Raw genomic sequence first — 24,134 nt, 5'->3', positions numbered from 1 at the left:
GCTGGTTATAATGTTTTATGGACATCTAAAAACGTTCACCCTCCAAATATCTCAATACCAGAACTATTCATGTCCTGTGTTGCCGCCTGAAATGAATTGGGTGGGGGTGGGTGGAACCACTCCAAGCTAAACAGAGCTGATGCTGAAAGGGAAAAGGCAGGGTTATCGGCAAAACGTGATGAAAAGATGACTGCTTCAAAGTTCCATCCAGGCACTGGTCTCCTGAAATGATGCTTCAGGTTCTTCCTGCATGTGCTGGTAGGTGAAGAACAAGAACCTGATGGAGCTGCTGAGGAGGAAGGTGCGCCTCGCTCAACCTTACGCTGGAGTCTTTATGAAGAAGGATGACAAGTAAGTCAGAAATGTTTCTCTTGATTTGAGTTCACAAAGGACATGATTTGTCCTTTGATATTTGCTAACTGCTTGGACCTATCAGTGAACCAAGTAATTTCAATGACTGCTGTTGTGTCTTCCAGTAATGAGTCAGATGTGGTCGAATCCCTGGACTCAATCTATTCCACTGGGACCTTTGTTCAGATCCATGAGATGCAGGATTTAGGAGACAAGCTGAGGATGATCGTTATGGGCCACCGCAGGTCAGATCCAGGTCAGCTGATACCATCTTAAACCGTCTCCATGTGTGCAGCTCTGCTGATTCTGTGCTCTGGTTTATCAGGATTCGGATAACAAGACAACTGGAAGTGGAGGCCGAGGACGTATTGGCATCCCCTCACTGGTCAGAGTCTGAACCAGAGCCTCAGGTCAAAGCTACAGCAAGACGGAAGTCCAAACGCAGCCGTAAGGACCAGCCGACCTCCCTGGCAGAACAGCTGGAGAACAAGGTCTGTTCAGTGCTGTTAAAACAGCAAGAAGCATTTCAAACAAACAATAGTTTAAACTAGATTCCTCTCATGCCCATCTTGTGAATTGTGGGGGCTTGTACCATTTTTCTGATCATATTATTAAATTGATGAATTACAGTTTCCACCTCAACTTTTCTGGGTGGACTGGGTGCATTTTTCAGAACAGAATTGAGATTCTCAAAATGTCTTGTCAATCTTGAAATCATTTTCTCAGTGGTGCACATTAGAAAAGCAGTTTTATTTCAACAAGTTGCAAATGCTTGTTGAAAGAAAGCATTTCAACAAGAAAGAAAATGTGACAAAGGCAACATTTTCAATTGCCTTTGTCATGTTGATCAAAATATTTTATACGGAAGTTAAGTAGAAGGAAAATTATACATGATTCAAATTATATTTTTCAAATAAAAAACTGAAAATGTGAGGTTGGCATTTATGTCCAAAGAATAGGCAAAGACTGGGAGAGGGGGCGCAAACGCTGCCGTTACCATCCACGGCAACAAAGCCAAACAAAAAAAGGGGCTCATACTATAAGCTACGTCCTGACAGGATGAAAAATCAACTGAAACTGAAAGGGGCAAAAACACACCCATAACCAATTAGAGAAAATGACAAACTTAGATGCTAACACCGTTAGCTCAATCCAAAACCAACTGAGGTTGGGGCGGAACACTACCATCACCAATTAAAGCAAAAATAACAAATTTAGAGACTAATGCCAATGGCTGAGCTCCAGTGTGCGTGTCAAAAAAGTGGTCAGAAACTGAGTTGGGAGAGGAAGTGCAAATGCTGTCATCACCAACAAACAGCAGATCAACCTGACACATTTCCTAGGAGGGCGATACAACACTACTCCAGCCAACAGGCTATATGGCTTCTGATGACGGTGAAATGATCCAAGAGCCAAAATACTGATGCCATGCAAAACTAACTGCACGAGAGCAGAAAAGAGAAACATTAGTACTCTTATTTGCAAGTTCCTCTGCATATCCTTGCATTAGGGGGCACAGTTAAGAGCTTTCGTGTCTTGTAAGATTGTCTTACTCCCAGGAAGATGCCAAAAACTGATAGAAAAAATTGGTGATCACAAGTCAGAAAAAAACTTGCGCAGCTGCTAATGAGGACCATGACTATGTCCACGTGGTTCTTGGCTCTCTTCAACGCGAGGCCAACGATGAAGAGGATTTTCTGCCATTCCCAGTAACCTCAAGTAAACCTCATGTTGCCAAGAAACCTTTTCCAAATGTTTCCAAACTACTAGCAACATAAACTCCAATAATGTTACTTCTAACTTGCTAACATGATCAGCACAAAAAGTGTGCCTTAGAAACAAAGCTGGGAGATATGCTAGAAGAGATTAAAGATATCAAAAAGAAAATTAACTGTTGAAAAATGTGTGTAGCTCAAGGAAAAGGATACAACATCTTGCTTAATCTGCACTACTGAGATGGAGCTCAGACTGGAACCTCAGACTGTATGAAGTCACTGAGGCTGAGAAGGACATGATGGAGAGCTGTTACGTGTGCCAGGAGGTTCTTCCAAAAGACAAGGGCTTCAAATTTTCATTGATATTGCTCATCGCCAGCAACTCCCGCCCTCATGCTACCATCATGCGCTTGATGCAAGGAGATATCATGATTACACATGGAAAGCTGCTAAGGGAAATGACTCCCTGAAAATAAATGGATTGTCTTGCCCTTGACCTTTGCAAAGAAGATTGTGAGGCCCAGCAGAAGCTATGGCCAAGCATCCAAAAGGCTCAATAAGAGGATGATCAACCTTGTTCGTAGGGGGCCGTGTTTTCATCAACGGTATGGAGATTCCCTCAATGTTTACTCAGATGCGAGATTAATTGCGAATAATTTTTCCTTCCTGGTGGGTCCATTCTACTATTCTGAAAGTTTATTCTATGTTGCAAATTAAGGTTTGAGACTTTAATAAGGTACTGATCCACAGAGTATGTTATCTATACTACCTTCAATGACTAAGTTACTTTTCTTGTTGTTTAAATATCATCTCTTTCACTTATGTCTCTTTATCCCAGGGGAATGCATATTATGCTTTTTAATATGTTAAAAAGAATAGCGTTATTTTTGTTTGCCAAAAAATTCAAATCTGATTTTTGTCTTTTTCAGGAATGTCACTCTACAGTTGATGATTTTATGTCTTTTTTAAAATTCCAATGGGGTAATTCTGTTTGGCTTTCTCATGGGTCTAAGCATTCTGCAGGAGTTATGACTTTAAAACACAGATTCAATGGGAATTAGGGTTATTGTAAACAAATATTTTAGTAATCGAGTAATCTATTGATTATTCTTATGATTAATCGAATAATCAGATAAAAATATATAAAATAAAACATTGGTAAATCTAACATATTAGCAGTATTACCATCACATATCACCAGTCCAATTTTTCACATTTGAGCTAACAATAACTTTTCTGTAGTTTAGAAAATTAACCTGTGACAATATAGCTCACTTTCTAAGCTGAAGAAAAGTTGTACAAAAATCTGAAATTATATTCAGTGTAGGCAGGTTCACAAATATGCTTATAAAAATCTCTATACTCCAGCTTTTCGTTTATGTATTCATCTTCAGTCAGTTTAATAGATGAACTCTCACGTTACCCAGACATTTATAGCTTTTGTTTCTATGTTAGCGACGGGATTTGACACTTTTGTTCTTCACACACAGAAGCATCTACCAGCTGCGTGCCGCCACGACGTGCTCCGTCATCCATTTGTTGAGACTGGGATGATGTGAAATAAATTTTCCCGTTCGTCCGTAAAGCTACACTTATGTTAATCATCTAATGTGCAGCTGCCCGCAATGTTCAGTCTATCCGCTCACCTGTATAAATACACCTTCAGCGCTCTTCCCCGCCGTTCACTCTGTACATCGGCCACCAGGAAGCAACTCCGGGAGGAGAAAAGATGCCGTACTCCAGGCATCGCGCCAGTCATTTTAAGGATGCTTATTGGTCCCCCGAAAAACGACAAAAACCTGGACATTATCATGAAATCGAATCTTCCCAGGCCAAACTTGAAAACTGGACATTATGCTGCTAACACTTGGCTTTCGTCAACAACTCAGGCGGAAGTGAGAGCGCTGCTCAACAGAAGTAATAACCCAGCCGGAACATGGTGCATAAAATAATAAAACATAACTTAACAAAGCTTTGAGGCAGATAAATTTTCCTCGAGGAATTTTAATAATCGAGGTACTCGAATCGCTTGAGGAATCATTTCAGCCCTAATGGGAATATTATTTTTACTGAATATGATTTACTGGGTCACTTTATCAACTGTTCTACGAAAATCAGCATTTCATTTCTGACAGTGTTTATTGTTTCAACCAGGGCTGTTTATTAATGAATATTTTAGTAATCGAGTAGGAATGAAGGACTTATCATGTTGTTAATGAAGTGTGTTGATCAGGTTTCAGAAGCTGACCTGAGTCCAGAGCTTCAGCCTTTGCCTTACTCCAACATTCTGATGGTTGAGGTGGATAACGTTCAGCATGAGCAGTTCACGGTCACTGAAGAGGTCAAGGTACCCAACACACAGCACTCGCAGCAGAAACGTCCTGAAAGGGCTCAAGCATTCTCAGAGGGTCTTTGTGTGTTGTCAGGCACTTACAGCTGAAATCGTGAAGACCATCAGGGACATCATTGCCCTCAACCCCCTCTACAGGTCAGCCAGCAGCTGAGCCTCACCATTCTCTACTCATGTTTGCTTTTGGTCTAGTTGTTCTTCATGTTGTTGTGGGTCATTGAAGTTGCCATGTGGGGGCCTCTAGAGAGCACTGACATACAGCTAGTACGGTGTTGCCATACCTGAACAGATGGACTTCAGGCTGCAGCCTTTTTCTGCATCGTTACTTTCTTACTGAATTGCCTCAGCCACTAACGGCTGCAGCTGAAATATTAATATATTTTATGTTTGTCACCTCCATGATTTTCAGTGACTTACAGTATGAACAAACTAATTCATGTGTTAATTTAATTGCAATTTGTATTTAACGGAAACGCCACAATTGCAAAATTGTGTTTGTTCGGCATTTGCGCAATACATACAAAATTTTCAGCACATTTGTACCTGGAAACACAGCTAGTTGCTGACCTTATCCACCGAAAAGATCGGTAGATAAGCTTGATCGTTCATCACTCAATAGAGCTTTGGAACCAGCGTCACTGCGTATCACATTGTGGGGCATTTATTGTCACGTGCAGTCGCTCTGCACCATTTTTGAAAGCCACAGAACAAAACAAACTTAATTCTCGTGCTTTTATTGTGCTCCCCGCTGTATCTTCTTCCATAATGCTAAAAAGCAGTTCGAAACAAAATGGGCTATATCGCGACAAGCTTCTCCCAGATACCAATAAATGGTACATGGACAAAAAAATGGCTAAAATCGGAAATATCGACTTGTTTGAAATAAAAAGTTGGAGCAGAGACCCTAATTTTAAGATTTTACTTCTTTTAAGATTTTACTTAATTTTACTTCTTGGAGAATTGCTATATGTAACTCACGGGGGTGATAGAACAACACAGCACTTTTAAATTTCAATAATCAGAATACAGAAATTGTTTCCATTGTTTTAAAAGGTTTATGTGAGTCTGCCTTTTCCCCATCGATACGCTTCCCGACCGCCCTGCACGTTAGGATCTTAAAAAAAAGACGCGCACATTGCGCAAAACTCTGAAACAGGAGAAACGGGACATAAAACAGAGCGACGAACTAGATGTGAATTATGACATGAAAACAGAGAATCTGACACTGAACAGTGAAAAAATCAACACATGACGTGAAACACATGATGATTAGGCGGCGCAGCAGGTGATGAGTGAAGATTAAATTTAGCAACAGGAAAGATATTAAAGTGGACATAGCAAGAAACCAAGAAAGGATAATACTAATCAAAGGAAACTAAATGGAAATGGATGAATAACAAAATGCAAGAATAAACTAAGAAACTAAAGTAAATGCAGAGGAATAAACTGGTATGGCAAGATCTTTCGAGCAATAATTAATACAGAGGACTGTATGACAAGAATAAACAGACACTATTTCAGATAAAAGGTAAAATAATATTGTTGAAATGTCATGGGTTTGTTGAGACCATATCTAGTACTGAGAATAAATATATCTTACAGACCATAAAAGTAAAGAACTTATCACTTATTTATGTTTTTAATTAGATTTGATATATTTATTTCTTCAATATTAATTTTCATGTCAGTGTTAATGTCATGAGGCTGATGACTCCAGGACCCTTTCAATTTGACTCATTAGGATTTGATAAAGAACCAGATTTGTTCTTTGTATTTTCTGTCCAGTAAAACTATTAATCTATAATCAATAGACAGGTCTATATAAAGATATAATCCATGTTTCTGTCTCATATTTGTTTGACATTAGAAAGGCCTGGAACTTTTGTTTTTCCACTGAAAGCTCTGGTTTGCACAATAAATGCCATGTGGGTGAAGTTTTATGGATGATGCTCTGATGTCCCATTCTCCTGAAGGCAGCACAGAGCTGCACCACCAGAAACAGAAACACTGAAGAGAAGAAGAAGAGCCATGATTAATGTAGTTACAGTTCTATCCATGTTTTAATGTTGCAGAGCTCAGTCGTTTTGCAAATAGTTCAAAGTTTAAACTGGCATGTTGAACATCTTTTATCTGGTGGAATATTTAACAACTAGAAAATGGCACAAAATAAGAATATTGTTTCCACTCTGACTTACTGCTGTTAGACCTACAAATTTTAACTTGAATGTTCATTACATTTTTTGTAAACGCTTGTGAAAAATAATTTCTATTCCCATGACTTTTTTGTTCTCTGGGAAATTATTTTTGATGATAAATACAGAAACGAGCATAAAAATCAAAACATCTACAATAGTGATAGTAATATTAATATTAATGATAAAATAAGGGTCAGTGCAAAGTAGCCTGCAAATTCTTTGGTGGGGGGCGGTGAGGGACCTCTGGATGAAGGCTAGGGGGGCGCTGGCCCAAAAAAGGTTGAGAAACACTGCTCTATAGTAAGGAAATCGGAGTCGATTTCTAGATTCATCCTGGTGAAAAGCATAATGCTGAGCTTTTCTTTGTGTTTAGATCAGCATCTCTCTTTAGATGGATTGATAATTAAAGGCTTCATTCCACTACTCTTAAATCAAGGGAACATTTGTGTCAATCCTGACATTTCCTTTCAGTTTATGACTGAAAGTATCCAAAAGTGAGAGTGTTATTGGTAAGCATCTCTGAGTCCATGTATTTGTATCCATAATGTTTTAGTGATAATGGTGGCATTTTGAGTTTTGTGTTATGTTTGTCAGAGAGTCAGTGCTTCAGATGATGCAGGCTGGTCAACGGGTGGTCGATAACCCCATCTACTTGAGTGACATGGGGGCCGCGCTGACGGGAGCTCAGTCCCAGGAGCTGCAGGATGTCTTGGAGGAGACAAATGTATGAGCTTTTCCCTTAATGCCTGTCTGCTTCCTCTGTTAATGAAAATGTGATGCTTTGCAGTAATGACCAGTGAATGAAATGTTCAGGCTGCATAAAAGCTTTTGGATGTCCACTGAGAGAAATTTGGAGTAGTATGCCACTCATGTTAAAGCAGTCAAAGCGGATTTTTACAACGTTCAAACTAAAAAGCAGTCAAATCATTTTTGGTTTTTGCAGATTCCAAAACGTCTTTACAAGGCTCTGTCTCTTCTAAAGAAGGAGTATGAACTGAGTAAACTGCAGCAGCGTCTGGGCCGTGAGGTCAGAGATCATAATCAAGCATGTGAGCACTTTCCTGCCCTTGCACAGCCCACTATGTGAACTCACTCCTGACTTTGTGTGCTTTGGTCTGAGGTGGAGGAGAAGATCAAACAGACCCACAGGAAGTATCTTCTCCAGGAGCAGCTGAAGATCATCAAGAAGGTACGGGATCAGGAGGAGCTGGAACTCTTGCTGCGTAAATAGCCGTAAATAGCCATTACTATTAAATAGGTTATAATGATAAGGCCGCGTTCGTTTACTTTAAATTTACGTCTGATGTAGTAGGTTTTTACAGGATTTTCTGTCTGAAATCTGAATGTTGGTGAGAGAAATAGTTCGTGTGTGGTGTTTTGCTATTGCTGTGTGGCTGGACACCACACACGGCACGATTAAACCTGATCGAACCCATTATACTTACGATTTTTTTATCGGCTAGAGGTTTTGAAAATGGGCAGACGATCAGCCGACAATTCTAAAATTGTGTAGTGTGAGCTGAGCATTACACTAAGGAAATGAGGAAGGGAGGGGTCAGTGGAGAGCACCAGAGTTGAGCCTTTTTTCATTCATTGTCATCAATAGAAAGAGAAAAGGGCAGGAAGAAACGATAAAACCAATAAATTAAAATGAGGTCGATAATTTTCATTTATCGTGCGATTTATTGATTTATTGTTTATCGTGACAGTCTTACCCAGACTACTCCTTTTGTCCTCAAGGAGACAGTAATGGCTTTAAAAACAGGATGAACCTTTGTTAAATTAAATATTACAGATGCTCCGATTAGGTTTTCTGCTGCCGATTCCGATACCAATCACCAATGAGGCCAATTTCTGCCGATCACCGATCTCTGCCCATCACCTGGATTGAGTGTTAATTTTTTGCTTTAGGTATAAATGCTACTATGTGATCTTACAAAATTAAAAAAATGATCTAGCAATAGATTCACCTAATTTAGGCATAAAACATGCAAAATACTTGCAGGCACAATAGAGCAGCTACTCAGTCAAAAGGACGACTGAAAAACCTGCAATCAGTATAGTAATATTTAGCAGTAAGGCTCTCGGTATCATAAATTATACATGAGTCAAATAAATCTGCTTATATCAAATAATGTCAAGTATAAAAGGAAACATTCATTCAAAGTCGAACGCAGGCTGCATCAAAATTAACAATCCTTCCTGATAGCATGGCTAGCTGATCAATGCTGGTTCTGATTGGTTGTTTCTGACCGAGCGGAGTAATTCTGCAGAACACGGGAGGAGGCAGAGATTGATTATTTTTTTCAGAGGTTATCTGTCTTGTGTTAAGACAGCAAAAGTTTTAATGTATATCTAAAATCTTTTCTTTTTTTAAGTTACATGTTGCAGCTCTAGAGGTTCGTTGTGAGAGTTCACTGCAGGTGGAGCAGAAACGACGCTACATCTGTAAAATATTACTACCAGTAGCACGTAGCGGCGGTTCAACAACAAGAACAGAACCAGCATTTTACACCGCCAGCTCGAAGACTTAAACTATTTTTCAGGTTATTTGTTCAGCTTTCTGACCGTGATGATAATCCCGGTGAGTGTTGGTAGTTGTGCGCTGCTTTACTGGCCGCTCCGGATGTCCTTTTTTCCTGTATTGAGTCTCGATGTAGCCAAACTCCGTCAAGTGTTTGTTTTTTAAATGTCGCATTAGATGCGTTGCATTGATGCATTTTGACTCTCTTCACCCCCGAGGTAATTTTCCACCACAACGCACATACGTCCCCGTTCACTCTCAGAGCGTTACATTTCTAAACCACATTGCTTAGGACTGCTGCGCGCTTGCTCAGTGTGAAGGAAAGAGGAGACAGCTGCACACGCAGGCTGCGAATGAGATACAGGCGATCGGCAACATGAAACCGTGATCGGCGATCACCAATCATACACATTTTCACGCAAATCGGCCGATTATGATCGGTGGCCGACCGATTGACACACCTCTATTAAATATGTAAAACTATAATTAGATTCTAGAGAGAAGGAAAAAACATACAGATGGAGAACTTTGACCTTATTAATAATTTGAGTTAATTCCTTGTAAATCACATTGAAAAGAATAAAAATAAGTTAATCACTTAAAGGTCACTTAAATGTATTTTCTAGACATTTTATTGCACAATCCAGTAGCTGTTAACTTCAATTATTATAAAAAATGCTATATATCAAATATGACTTAAACATTTTTCTTCATAATTTAATACTTTAAAATTGGGTCTTTCTCTTTAAAATATTCCTGCTTTTTCTGAAACTACCTTCAGGAAGTCATCGCAGCATCGCTTTTTTCACAGCTGAATGGTTGCTACGGGAGATTAAAGGATTTCTTAAACATGTATGAAAGAATCATTGCAACACTCCAATTATGTTTTTGATGAGGGAATAACATAACATGATATAAAGCTAAAATTATTTTGTATAATGCTGCCCCTTTAATAGACTGTAAGAAAATACATTTTTTTCTAGTAACACTTTTCTACTTGACATGCATAAACTCTTAAATGTTCTCACCTTCCCTTATATCCAATATCCAGAACAATAATGACAGGAGAACTCGGCGTACTCTTAGTCATTCTGTTGTTGGCTGAGAAAATGCTTTTAGTTAACTCGTAACACTTCCTTAATAAAATGATTTGCTGCTCTGGTTATGTGTTTAAACCCTGCTGCTGGCTGGTCACACAAAACTTATGTGATCACTGTGGCGACCCGTGAAGCCAACTCCACCCACATGAGTCATCTTGCCACCAAGTGATGGGGGTGACAAAGGCAGGCTGACATTTCCCTGCTTCACTGATCAGCGTGTTCATTAAAAACATGGAGACTGCAAGAAATGGCTTGAGCAAGTCCTTGAGGTGTCTAGTGAAGGGGGTTCTGCAAATGTATGGTGCAGATGGGGCTCATTAACTGTTTGTGTCTTCAGGAGCTAGGTCTGGAAAAAGATGACAAAGAAGCCATTGAGGATAAATTTAGGGAGAGACTTAAAGACCGGAATGTTCCTCAGCATATCATGGATGTAATCAATGAAGAGCTGAACAAGCTGGGGCTGCTGGACAACCACTCATCTGAGTTCAAGTAGGTCTCTCTCCTTTCCATCCCTCAGCTAGGTCAAGAGCAAGACGGCCACAAAGAAAGTTACTTACTGCAGTAGTCAGAGCACACTGATGCTTCCATGTCATCCTCCATTTTTAAAAGTGAGCCAACAAATTAACGTATTTTCAACACTATAAGGGACACCTAAAAACCATCAATTTCCTCAAAAGCCAACTGTGGCTTATATATGGACCAATATTGAGCCACAACAGGTCTAGCAACCTAGCAAATGAAGTCTAAGCAGCCGCCGACTTCATTTTCGCCCGTAGAAGAAGCGCGCAGTGCATGCTGGGATAGTTGTCAGAAAGCTGGATTGTAATCTATTAATAAAGTTTGACTGACCTATCTACCTACCGACCGTCTAGAATCAGGTCATTTAGCACCACGTTCTCCACGAACATGCTGTGCGCGAACGGAGAAGGGTGACCATCGTCCGGCCACGCCCCGGCCCAGTCGCGGAAGGCGCTCCTCGCCGACCGGAGTCGGACTGTTTTCTTGACATTCCGTTTAGTGCAGCTTCATCTAGTGGATGCATAACATAACTCCAACCTCTACTGTAGCGTCTATTCTATGCGCCTTATAATCCGGTGCGCCTTATAGTGCGGAAAATACGGTACTGTTTCTGTTCCTCCATTGTTTTGACCACTTATAATCTGGTCTTTTCCTGCCATCTAACAAATTTACTCTACTAATTTTTATTGTAGTTTTTTTCTCTTTGCAAGAAAAGTATCAAAATAACTTTTAATCTTTAGTCCCACCCTCCATCTCTGAATTGGTTCAGTCAGATTTCTCTCATACATTACAGATGGATTTGTGTTGGAGAGGTTGAGGACCATAATGCAGGCTTTTGTTTGTTACTGATGCTCTGACATATGTGAACATGAAACAAGGCAAACTGTGTTTCAGTGTAACTCGCAACTACCTGGACTGGCTAACCAGCTTGCCATGGGGCACCAACAGTGAAGAAAACCTGTCATTATACAGGGCCAGGGAGGTTCTGGAAGAAGACCATTATGGAATGGATGATGTTAAAAAACGCATATTGGTAAGAAAAAACCCCACAGCTTTCACATCCAAATCAATCAAAGAAAGATCATTCCTCCATGTCCTGCTGGTCACAACAGCTGAGTGTTGCTTTTTGTGTGTCTGCAGGAGTTTATTGCAGTGAGCCAGCTTCGAGGCTCCACCCAGGGGAAGATCCTGTGTTTCTATGGCCCTCCTGGTGTAGGGAAGACCTCCATTGCCCGCTCCATTGCCAGAGCACTTAACAGACAGTACTTCAGGTTCAGTGTAGGAGGAATGACCGACGTGGCTGAGATCAAAGGTCACAGGTCTGCACAATCTGTTAATTCTCCAGTCTGACTGGAACATGCAGATCAATGGGAATGTTGTTTCTAGGACCCCACTGCAATGTTAAATTATGCATTATCATACACATACGTAATGCAGCTCTTAGAATGATATGGTGCAACTATTGACCCTATTTCAAGAATAGTCCACAAGCACATTGATTCAAACAGATGGACACTTAAAAGAAAAGGTTGGGTCATGTTTTGGCTACATCACATTATTTGTCTTATATGAACCCCATGTGGGTTTTTTTGTTTCATAGTAAAGAGGATCCATTCATCCATTTTCTTACACCCTTGTCCCTTAGTGGGGTCGGGAGGGTTGCTGGTGCCTATCTCCAGCTAACGGGGATTGCAGTATTATCATACTGCAATCCCATACGTATACATACATATACATATGTATACGTATGTATGTACGTATACATATGTACAGTATGTATATGTACATACATATGTACGTATGTATGTATATGTACATACATATGTACGTATGTATGTATATGTACATACATATGTATGTATGTATGTACGTACATACATACATACATACATACATACATACATACATACATACATACATACATACATACATACATACATATGTACATGTATGCACAATTTTCTGTATAAATCAACAAACCCAAACACATTTTAAAACGGAATCCTTTTTTTTCTGATTAGAACAAAAATTGTTTTTTCTCTCATCACATGAGACCCATTCAGATTTACTGATCCCATTTTAACAAATATCAGACTATTTGTGCTTTACATTAGTATAGTTCATGTTCATGCAGAGCCTATAAACTAAATCACTTTTTTGCTATAAATATGGCAATTTTATAAAAATTTCTATATTTGTGACCAGTAAAAACTTTTATCTTAATACATCCGGCATAATGTTTCTTCACTATTCAATTACATCAATGCCCATCTTGGACCACCACATTTGCCTGTTCTGGTCCCTGCAGGGATTATGAACAGGCAGATTCTAGTGTCCCCTCAACGCAACAGAAAAGAACTCTAAGGAATCAGAAAATATGAAATTGCTTTGCCTCTGTGCTCACAGCTGTTCTCATCCACCCCTCAGGCTGTGATTGATGATGAGATCGTTTTGAAGGACATGTTAATGAGAGGGGAGATTATTGAAGAACACAGTCTGAAAATATATTGTTTCCAGGAGAACATATGTTGGAGCGATGCCTGGGAAGATGATTCAGTGTCTGAAGAAAACCAAGACTGAGAACCCTTTGGTGTTGATAGACGAGGTCAGTGTGTGAGCAGGTATTAAGCAGCATTTGTTTAATAGCTGTTTAATACTTTTAAGCGGCTATTAAACACTGTTTTTATTAGCACCACATTTTTATATTAAAACTTTTCCAATTAAGTGATGTAATAAACTAAACCAATGTTTGTTTTCATTAGCTCTATTGTATTAAAGGTTTGAAAACAGTCTAAAAAAAAATCTTTCATGTAGTGATGGTGTTACTGAAATAAATTAACGTTTCATCTGTATAAGTTATTGAATAAGAGTGAAGATATTTTTCTAATAATGTACTAAGCTATTTTTTCCCAATAATTTGTTTGTTCAGGTGGATAAAATTGGCCGTGGTTACCAGGGTGACCCATCCTCTGCTCTTCTGGAGCTTCTGGATCCTGAACAGAATTCAAACTTCCTTGACCATTACCTGGATGTCCCAGTGGACCTATCTAAAGTAGGTGGAGCTTGCACAGTTGAGCTTAATCCTGGTAAAGGTGTGTGTTAGTCTTCTAAAGGTTTGGCATGCGTTAGTCCTCTAAGGGTTTGCTGTGTGTGTCCTGTATTCCAGGTTCTGTTTATCTGCACAGCCAATGTGACTGACACCATCCCAGAACCACTTAGAGACAGGATGGAGATGATCAACGTGTCCGGATATGTGGCCCAGGAGAAACTGGCTATCGCTGAGGTAACAAACATGTCGCCATAGTAACCGTTGCCATCATTGCTGTGTGAAATTTGACTCTTGCTTTCCTGTAACGACTGGGATATTTGGAAAAAGTAAATATCCCAGTGTGTGTGTGAGATATTCCAATGACTCCATTGCTAGTTTTTTCATAGAAATCTTTACATCTTTAGATACCTTGGACTTTGATTCTACCCTCTGCTGATTCCTTATATGGCGAATGTGATCTTGACCATTGGACATGTGACTCATACAATACATACACACACCACAAAGAGTCAGGGTTGCTGTGTCCATCCATCCATTTTCTTCCGCTTATTCGGGGTCGGGTCGCGGGGACAGCAGCTTCAGAAGGGAGGCCCAGACTTTCCTCTCTCCAGCCACTTCTTCCAGCTCCTCCGGGGGAACCCCAAGGCATTCCCAGGCCAGCCGAGAGACATAATCCCCCCAGTGTGTCCTTGGTCTTCCCCGAGGCCTCCTCCCGGTGGAACGTGCCCGGAACACCTCACCAGGGAGGCGTCCAGGAGGCATCCCGACCAGATGCCCGAGCCACCTCAACTGGCTCCTCTCGACGTGGAGGAGCAGCGGCTCTACTCAGAGTCTCCCCCGGATGACCAAGCTTCTCACCCTATCTCTAAGGGAAAGCCCAGCCACCTTGCGGAGAAAACCCATTTCGGCTGCTTGTATCCGTGATCTCGTTCTTTCGGTCATGACCCAAAGCTCATGACCATAGATGAGGATGGGAATGTAGATCGACCGGTAAATCGAGAGCTTCGCTTTTTGACTCAGCTCTTTTTTCACCATGACGGACCGGTACAGCGCCCGCTTCACGGCAGACGCTGCACCAATCCGCCTGTCGATCTCCCGTTCCCTTCTTCCCTCATTCGTGAACAAGATCCCCAGATCCTTAAACTCCTCCACTTGAGGCAGGACGACCCCCCTGACCCGGAGAAGGCACTCTACTTTAACCTTTTCTGGCTCAAGACCATGGCCTCGGATTTGGAAGCACTGAGCCTCATCCCGGCCGCTTCACACTTGGCCGCGAACCGCTCCAGTGAGAGCTGCAGATCACGATCTGATGAATTCAACAGGACCACATCATCCGCAAAAAGCAGAGATGTGATCCTAAGGCCACCAAAACGGATCCCCTCAACACCTCGGCTGCGCGTAGAAATTCGTTCCATGAAGGTAATGAAAAGAATCGGTGACAAAGGGCAAGCTTGGCAGAGTCCAACTTTCCCCGGAAACGAGCCCGACTTACTGCCGGCAATGCGGACCAGACTCTGACACCGGTCATACAGCCCGTATCCAAGGGCCTGGTACCCCATACTCCCGGAGACCCCCCCCCCCAGGATCCCACGAGGGACACGGTCGAACGCCTTTTCCAAGTCCACAAAACACATGTAGACTGGTTGGGCGAACTCCCATGCACCCTCCAGGACCCTGCTGAGGGTGTAGAGCTGGTCCAGTGTTCCACAACCAGGACGAAAACCTACACCGCTTTTCCTGAATCCGAGGTTCGACTCTCCGACGGACCCTCCTCTCCAGGACCCCTGAATAGACCTTACCAGGGAGGCTTAAGAGTGTGACCTCCCTGTAATTGGAGCACACCCTCCGGTCTCCCTTTTTAAACAGGGGGACCACCACCCCAATCTGCCAATCTAGGGGAACTGCCCCCGATGTCCATGCGATATTGCAGAGTCGCTTGAGCCAACACAACCCTACAACATCCAGAGCCTTAAGGAACTCCGGGCGGATCTCATCCACCCCCGGGACCCTGCCACCGAGGAGCTTTTTGACCACCTTGGCGACCTCGCCCCAGAGATTGGAGAGCCCAGCCCAGAGTCCCCATGCTCAGCTTCCTCAACAGAAGGCATGTTGGTGGGATTGAGGAGGTCTTCGAAGTATTCCGCCCACCGGCCCACAACGTCCCAAGTTGAGGTCAGCAATACACCATCCCCACTGTAAACAGTGTTGGTGCTGCACTGCTTCCCCCTCCTGAGACACCGGATGGTGGACTAGAATCGCCTCGAAGCCGTACGGAAGTCTGTCTCCATGGCCTCTCCAAACTCCTCTAACCCCTGAGTTTTTGCCTCAGCGACCACCCGAGCCGCATGCCGCTTCGCCCGCCGGTACCGATCAGCTGCTTCTGGAGTCCCACAGGCCAAAAAGGCCCGATAGGACTCCTTCTTCAGCTTGACCGCATCCCTCACCGAAGGTGTCCACCAACGGGTTCGTGGGTTGCCGCTGCGACAGGCACCAACAACCTTGCGGCCGCAGCTCCGATAAGCCACCTCGGCAATGGAGGCACGGAACATGATCCACTTAGACTCAATGTTCCCCACCTCCCCCGGAACGTGTTCGAAGTGCTGCCGGCGATGGGAATTGAAGCTCCGTCTCACAGGGGACTCCGCCAGACGTTCCCAGCAGACCCTCACTACATGTTTGGGCCTGCCAGGTCTGACCGGCTTCCTCCCCCACCACCGGAGCCAACTCACCACCAGGTAGTGGTCAGTGGACAGCTCCGCACCTCTCTTCACCCGAGTGTCCAAGACATACGGCCGCAGATCCGATGAAACGATTACAAAATCGATCATCGAACTGCGGCCTAGGGTGTTCTGGTGCCAAGTGCACATATGGACACCCTTATGCCCGAACATGGTGTTCGTGATGGACAATCCATGACGAGCACAGAAGTCCAACAACTGAGCACCACTCGAGTTCAAATCGGGGGGGCCATTCCTCCCAACCACGCCCCCTCCAGGTCTCACCGTCATTGCCCACGTGAGCGTTGAAGTCCCCCAGTAGAACAAGGGAGTTCCCAGGAGGGGCACTCTCCAGTACCCCTCTAAGGACTCCAAAAAGGGTGGGTAATCTGAACTGTTGTTCGGCCCGTAAGCACAGACAACAGTCAGAACCCGTCCCCCCACCCATAGGCGGAGGGAGGCTACCCTCACCGTGGTAAACCCCAACGTACAGGCGCCGAGATGGGGGGGCAATAAGTATGCCCACTCCTGCCCAGGGCCTCTCACCGTGGGTAACTCCAGAGTGGAAGTACAACCAGCCCCTCTCAAGGAGACTGATTCCAGAACCAGAGCCATGTGTTGAGGTGAGGCCAACTATTTCTAGCCGGAACCTCTCAGCCTCGCACACTAGCTCCAGTCCTTCCCCACCAGAGAGGTGATGTTCCACGTCCCAAGAGCCAGCTTCTGCAGCCGATGATCAGACCGCCAAGGTCCCCTCCCTCGGCTGCCGCCCGTTACACACTGCACCCGACCCCTTTGGCCCCTCCGACAGGTGGTGAGCCCATTGGAAGGGGGACCCACATCTCCTCTTCGGGCTGAACCCGGCCGGGCTCCATGAGTAAAAGCTCGGCCACCAGGCGCTCACCATCGTGCCCCACCTCCAGACCTGGCTCCAGAGTGGGGCCCCGGTGACCGGCGTCCGGGTGAGGGAATGCTAGATCCAAGCTTGTTGTGCATCATAAGGGGTCTTCGGTTGGGGTAACACACTGTAACACACAGGGTTGCTGTGTGTTACAGTTTAGTAGTTTTAGAGCCACGTTTTACAGCTGCAGCCAAAAAAAAACACAATATTGGAAAGGTTTGAACATTTGCCCTCTAGTTTTCTATTAAATGTTCTGCTCAGTCTGTGTCTGTGTGTGTGTGTGTGTTCAGCGTTACCTGGTCCCTCAGCTGCGAACACTTTGTGGCCTGACTGATGAGAAGGCCTCCATCTCCCCTGACGCTCTGGGTCTACTCATCAGACAGTACTGCAGAGAGTCTGGAGTGAGGAACCTGCAGAAACAGATAGAGAAGGTGAGTTCAAATTAAATTCAAAAATACTTTATTGATCACAAAGGAAAGCTAAATAAAATTATCACTGTGATTCATCACTTCCTCCTGTTGAAAAGGCATTTCTCTACAGAGCACCATGTAGCCCCACTGCCATTGCGAAATGTGGATAAATGATGCACATTTATTCACATTTATTCATTAAATTCCCATGGTTCCTCTGAACTTTTATTCCAATTTTATTTAGAACATTTTCATGCTTTTCACTCATTTCAGAACAGTGCTTCATTGTGCTCATTTATGGTCATTAAACCATTGACCTCTGGCCTATGAACCAACAAATGGCTTCTAAACTTCAACCAGACAATTTGTATTGAACCTGCGTGGAGCTAGTCACGTTTTGATTTATTTTGAAGTACAGCAAGGTAATTCCAGACTGCAAGCCGTTTTTCCATCCACTGCTTCATCTAGCATGCCTTGTTAGATCTGTGATGGGCATTATTTATGACTTGCTTAACTGTTCATTCGCTCAAGACAGATATTTTGTAATATTTGTTTTTTAAGAAAGTAACACTGTTGTATGACATCCAAACCAGCCAAAACAGGATCTGTTTATGTCTTTATTTTATAATCTGTAAATTTTAGTGATATTTTTGAGGCAAAATAAATTATCCTATCAGATTGACACCTTTAATGTCCTGGTAAATGACTTGTTATAAAACATTTACTAATCATTTAAGAATATGCCTTATTGTTTGTGCTGGTCCCTAGTGACACATAATAGCTCTACAGAGCCCTAGTGAAGCTAAGCTAAACCTTTCCTCCCTATGGTTCCATTCTCACCGAGCACCAACATGTGTCCAAGCAGCGCTGCATGGTCCCTGGAACAGATCTGTTGGTATCAGTTCAGCCATCTGAGCTCAGTCTGTCCTGGGAAATGTTAATGAACCGCCTGCTGTCATATGTCATGTCAGAGAAGGTGAATTCAAGTTGATGACATGACCCACTCTGTCATGTGTCTGCTTGTGTCTGCATCTGATTCCTCAAAAAGAACATCTCCAGGATTAGAGGACTTATGTCTCAACGATATCTAGAGAAACTCATTCATGCGTTTATCTTTAGTCGCATTGATTACTGCAACAGTGTCTTCACAGGTCTGTCCATCAAATCAATCCTCCAGCTGCAGCTGATCCAGAATGCTGCTGCTGGCGTTCCCACTAAAACCAGAAAGATAGAACACAATAACACCAGTTTTAAAGTCACTACACTGGCTCCCTGTAGCTCAAAATACTGTTGTTGGTTTATAAATCACTGAACGGTTTAGCACCACAAAAGATCTGCTGTCGTCATAACAACCTTCCAGACCTCTTTTGGTTCAGGTCTGCTCTGCATCCCCAGATCCAAAACCAAGTGAGGAGAAGCAGCATTCAGCTTCTTTGCACCACAAATTTGGAACAAACTTCCAGAAAACTGTAAAACGGCTGAAATACTGAATGCCTTTAAATCTCGACTAAAAAACCACCTGTTTAGAGTTGTATTTGAAACGTAATCAATTGCGAATTTAATGACGGCACTTAATGTAATGTTTTGATTGTTGATTCTATGTTCATGACTATGTATTTTTGTGTCTGTTATGATGTAAAGCTATTTGAAATGTGCTTTGCAAATAAAATTTGATTGATTGAAGATGGATTTAATGGCTGCTGATTGGCTGTTTGCAGGCTGGTCTGCTTCCAGTTGCACCCTCCAGCATGTACCACCTGGTCTGAAGGTGGAGAATTAACTCTAACATTAGAGTTAATTCTCATCAGTATCCTCAGCCCATAGTGCAGATGTTGTTGCACCAGACTGTAACCCATCCTTCTGCCCCCCTCCGAGCTCCTCCCTCACCTCAATATCTGGGTCTTGTTTTTCCATCTGCTAGGTGTTCCGTAAAGTAGCGTTTCATATTGTGAGTGGAGCCGAGGACTCGGTGGCCGTGTCGTCTGACAATCTGCACGATTACGTGGGTAAACCAGTTTTCACAGTGGATCGTATGTATGACGTGACCCCACCAGGAGTGGTGATGGGCCTGGCATGGACCGCTCTGGGTGAGACGAGGCCCACACAGTCTCCAGCTTTGATGATGATGATAATGATGTCCGAGCTGAACAGTTGCCTTGTGATCTGCTTGCCTGTAGGGGGCTCTACACTGTTCATTGAGACGTCACTCTGCCGACCACAAGGAGGGGCAGAAGCTAAAGGAGAGGGAACTTTGGAGGTCACAGGTCAGTGAGCTGCTCTCATGTAATGTGGGAAACCTCAAAACATAATTTCTGAATTTTCCCATAATCATCTCTGGTCAGAGTATTTCTTCAGGTGGAGTTTATTTTTTATAAACATAAGCAATTCATGTTGGAATCTTTCCTGACACCAACAGTAAGCAGAACTGATGGGGAGCACAGTGCAAAGAACACAATAAATTGTTTATAGTATAGCATCCTAAAATAATATCAGCTTCTTGAAAAATATTAGATACAAAAATTATTTATTAAAGTTTTTGAATTCATCTTGGTAATTTTTGTTAAACCCGTTTCCTATGAAAATCCAGCTAGCTTTTAGTTTTAATTTCTTATAGAGAAGATAAAATATCAGCTCCAGCTTGTCACATTTGTTGAATCATATGTTGAAAGGTTCATTCTGAAGATTTGTGCTTCTCTGCAGGTCAGCTTGGGGATGTCATGAAGGAAAGTGCAAAGATTGCTTCGACATTTGCCAGAGCCTTCCTCATGACTAAAGAACCGGAAAATGACTTCCTGGTCAGCTCCCACCTGCACCTGCATGTTCCCGAGGTAAAGAAACAGGATTTTCATTTATCACAATTTGGTTTTATTGGACTTGCGCACACATACACGCACACAGTGATAACTGTGATATCTGTGCCCACCGCTGAAGGGTTGACCCAAGTCACCATGTGTCCAAGGCTCATGTGACAACAATAAAAGGGATAACTTCAGAAATGCTGGCTGTAAGCAGGCGTGTGCAGAGAGGACGAGCCCCCACCCCTTTTATCCTTGATGCCCCAAGTGCCAGATTGAGGTTTTTTGGGTTGTTTTTTTTACATATGTTTTAACTGCTTGTGCCCCTCAATCGTAATATTTAGATAAAATAACAATTAACAAAATAGTCTGGCTGCCCTCAGTCTAATAATGACTGACAATTGTTGCCATAAAGCTTAAAAAATCAGATATTACCAGGGTTTTGTTTTTTTAGTAAAATGGCAGAAAAAATAGCTTATTTCATAATATACTTTATGACCAATGACCTTCTCTTCTATGGAGAGAATTTCATCTTTAAGCTCCTCACATGTCAGTTTGTATTTACAGGGCTTGAAAAGCTCCGGCCGGGGGCCGGATTTCTGGCTTTTGACCAAACGGTCCGCCTCAACCAAACTGTAGTGTCCGGGCTTTAAGAGCTCTGTCTGGGGCCCAGACTTTCAAGCAAAGCGATCATTGGACCAAACGGCCCGCCTATCTAAACTGTAGATAATAGACAAAGATGTCTGCCAATCAGAATTCTTGACCAATGACTGTAAAACGGTTTGAAGAAAAAAAGCGTGTGCGTTCGGTTCGGTGATTAAATCAAATGCGATATGAAGGAAGATGGAGTTTGTCTGACCCGGTAAAGAAACACGTTTACTTGAGAAAGGAATTGAAAACAAGTGGCGCTGGGCATGGCTAGAGGAAGGGGTACAGGAAGTTGGCGGAAATTTTTCCAAAAGGGGGGCGCTGGGATTCCTTTGGGGGATGTTTGGTCGAAGGTTACAACAATAAAACAATCACAACAATACCAGTTTAGACTTTGAGCAACTTGCTAAAACTGTATTTCGTAACATTAAATCATGCCTGGCTGCAACTGTATTGATGGCAGCTCTCCTTCTATTCAGTGTTTGTAGCTTCTTGGCGCAGTTCCGCTCCTGCTAGTAGCTTCACCGCATCAGGTCAGCGGCTGATGACGTTGCTGAGATTCACTTTGTCTGGTGTCTGATTTTCTAATATTTTATGTTTTATTGAGGATTTTTGTACATGTTTTGGCAGTTCTGTGATCATGTCAAAGCAGCAACTTATATTAAAAAATGTTTTATTGTCCGTCTGGATGCTGCCCGCTTCCATGGAAGGACAACAGAAAATCGCTCTTATAAACATGTAATTGCTAAAATCACAATAACCTCACTTTGTATCCCTCTGAAAAATGAACCCATTTAAGTAAAGAAATCCCTCCATGGGTGATACCTCGATAGAGATTTTATAGCGTTAACACCAGAGCTGTAAGTAGTCCGGTATGAAACGGGTGTGATAGAACAACGGTACCACAGCACTTTTAAATTTCTATAATCAAAATACCGAAATTGTTTCCATCCATCCATCCATCCATCCGTTTTCTTCCGCTTATCCGGGGTCGGGTCGCGGGGGCAGCAACTTCAGAAGGGAGGCCCAGACTTCCCTCTCCCTAGCCACTTCTTCCAGCTCCTCCGGGGGAATCCGAAGAAGTTCCCAGGCCAGCCGAGAGACGTAATCCCTCCAGCGTGTCCTGGGTCTTCCCCGATGCCTCCTCCCGGTGGGACGTGCCTGGAACACCTCACCAGGGAGGCGTCCAGGAGACATCCTTACCAGATGCCCGAGCCGCCTCAATAGGCTCCTCTCGACGTGGAGGAGCAGCGGCTCTACTCTGAGCCCTCATCTATGACCATAGATGAGGGTGGGAACGTAGATCGACCGGTAAATCGAGAGCTTCGCTTTTTGTCTCAGCTCTCTCTTCACCACAACGGACCGGTAGAGTGCCTGCTTCACAGTAGACGCTGCCCCAATCCGCCTGTCGGTCTCCCGCTCCCTTCTTCCCTCATTCGTGAACAAGATCCCCAGATACTTAAACTGAGCACGGTCGACACGGTCGAACGCCTTCTCCAAGTCCACAAAAAACATGTAGACTGGTTGGGCGAATTCCCATGCACCCTCCAGGGCCCTGCTGAGGGTGTAGAGCTGGTCCAGTGTTCCACGACCAGGACGAAAACCACACTGCTCTTCCTGAATCCAAGGTTCGACTATCCGACGGACCCTCCTCTCCAGGGAGGCTTAAGAGTGTGACCCCCCTGTAATTGGAGCACACCCTCCGGTCCCCCTTTTTAAACAGGGGGACCACCACCCCAGTCTGCCAATCCAGGGGAACTGCCCCTGATGTCCATGCGATATGCAACATCCAGAGCCTTAAGTAACTCATCCACCCCTGGGGCCCTACCACCGAGGAGCTTTTTGACCACCTCGGCGACCTCGTCCCCAGAGACTGGAGAGCCCAAACCAGAGTCCCCATGCTCAGCTTCCTCAGCAGAAGGCATGTTGGTGGGATTGAGGAGGTCTTCGAAGTATTCCGCCCACCGGCCCACAACGTCCCGAGTTGAGGTCAGCAGCGCACCATCCCCACTATAAACAGTGTTGGTGCTGCACTGCTTCCCCCTCGTGAGATGCTGGATGCTGGACCAGAATCGCCTCGAAGCCGTACGGAAGTCTGTCTCCACGGCCTCTCCAAACTCCTCCCACGCCCGAGTTTTTGCCTCGGCGACAACCCGAGCCGCATGCCGTTTCGCCCGCCGGTACCCATCAGCTGCTTCTGGGGTCCCACAGGCCAAAAAGGCCCGGTAGGACTCCTTCTTCAACTTGACAGCATCCCTCACCGAAGGTGTCCACCAACGGGTTCGAGGGTTGCTGCTACGACAGGCACCAACAACTTTGCGGCCGAAGCTCCGATAGGCCGCCTCGGCAATGGAGGTACGGAACATGGTCCACTCAGACTCAATGTCTCCCACCTCCCCGGAACGTGTTCGAAGTTCTGCCGGAGATGAGAGTTGAAGCTCCGTCTCACAGGGGACTCCGCCAGACGTTCCCAGCAGACCCTCACTACATGTTTGGGCCTGCCAGGTCTGACCGGCTTCCTCCCCCACCACCAGAGCCAACTCGTCACCAGGTAGTGGTCAGTGGACAGCTCCGCACCTCTCTTCACCCGAGTGTCCAAGACATACGGCCGCAAATCCGATGAGACGATGACAAAGTCAATCATCGAACTGCAGCGTAGGGCGTCCTGGTGCCAAGTGCACACATGGACACCCTTATGCCTGAACATGGTGTTCGTGATGGACAATCCTTGACGAGCACAGAAGTCCAACAACAGAACACCACTTGTGTTCAGATCGGGGGTCCGTTCCTCCCAACCACGCCTCTCCATGTCTCGCTGTCATTGCCCACGTGAGCGTTGAAGTCCCCCGGTAGAACAAGG

At 43.9% G+C, this 24,134-nt stretch overlaps 1 protein-coding gene across 2 annotated transcripts in view; it reads left to right on the top strand.

Annotated features, from left to right (window-relative positions):
* lonp1 (lon peptidase 1, mitochondrial) overlaps window positions 1-24,134 on the top strand; it is a 36,332-nt gene that overhangs the window by 3,865 nt on the left and 8,333 nt on the right. The window contains exons 2-19 of one of the 2 annotated variants that reach the window (XM_008408181.3): window positions 263-351; window positions 477-596; window positions 677-842; window positions 4,300-4,413; window positions 4,493-4,554; window positions 7,206-7,335; window positions 7,555-7,638; window positions 7,732-7,800; window positions 10,573-10,724; window positions 11,727-11,787; window positions 11,895-12,073; window positions 13,272-13,359; window positions 13,684-13,806; window positions 13,921-14,037; window positions 17,712-17,852; window positions 19,753-19,918; window positions 20,009-20,095; window positions 20,532-20,659. In XM_008408181.3, coding sequence (XP_008406403.2) covers window positions 263-351; window positions 477-596; window positions 677-842; window positions 4,300-4,413; window positions 4,493-4,554; window positions 7,206-7,335; window positions 7,555-7,638; window positions 7,732-7,800; window positions 10,573-10,724; window positions 11,727-11,787; window positions 11,895-12,073; window positions 13,272-13,359; window positions 13,684-13,806; window positions 13,921-14,037; window positions 17,712-17,852; window positions 19,753-19,918; window positions 20,009-20,095; window positions 20,532-20,659 — 2,076 coding nt within the window. Of the gene's footprint in view, window positions 1-262; window positions 352-476; window positions 597-676; window positions 843-4,299; window positions 4,414-4,492; window positions 4,555-7,205; window positions 7,336-7,554; window positions 7,639-7,731; window positions 7,801-10,572; window positions 10,725-11,648; window positions 11,788-11,894; window positions 12,074-13,271; window positions 13,360-13,683; window positions 13,807-13,920; window positions 14,038-17,711; window positions 17,853-19,752; window positions 19,919-20,008; window positions 20,096-20,531; window positions 20,660-24,134 lie in introns of both variants that reach the window. The other variant, XM_008408180.3, reaches the window with a different exon arrangement.

This window comes from Poecilia reticulata, chromosome 4 (genome assembly GCF_904066995.2).
Source record: "Poecilia reticulata chromosome 4, P_reticulata-male-v2, whole genome shotgun sequence".
Lineage (NCBI taxonomy): Eukaryota > Metazoa > Chordata > Actinopteri > Cyprinodontiformes > Poeciliidae > Poecilia > Poecilia reticulata.
The sequence above is the reverse complement of the archived record's forward strand: the minus strand, read 5'-3'. Positions and strand labels throughout refer to the sequence as shown.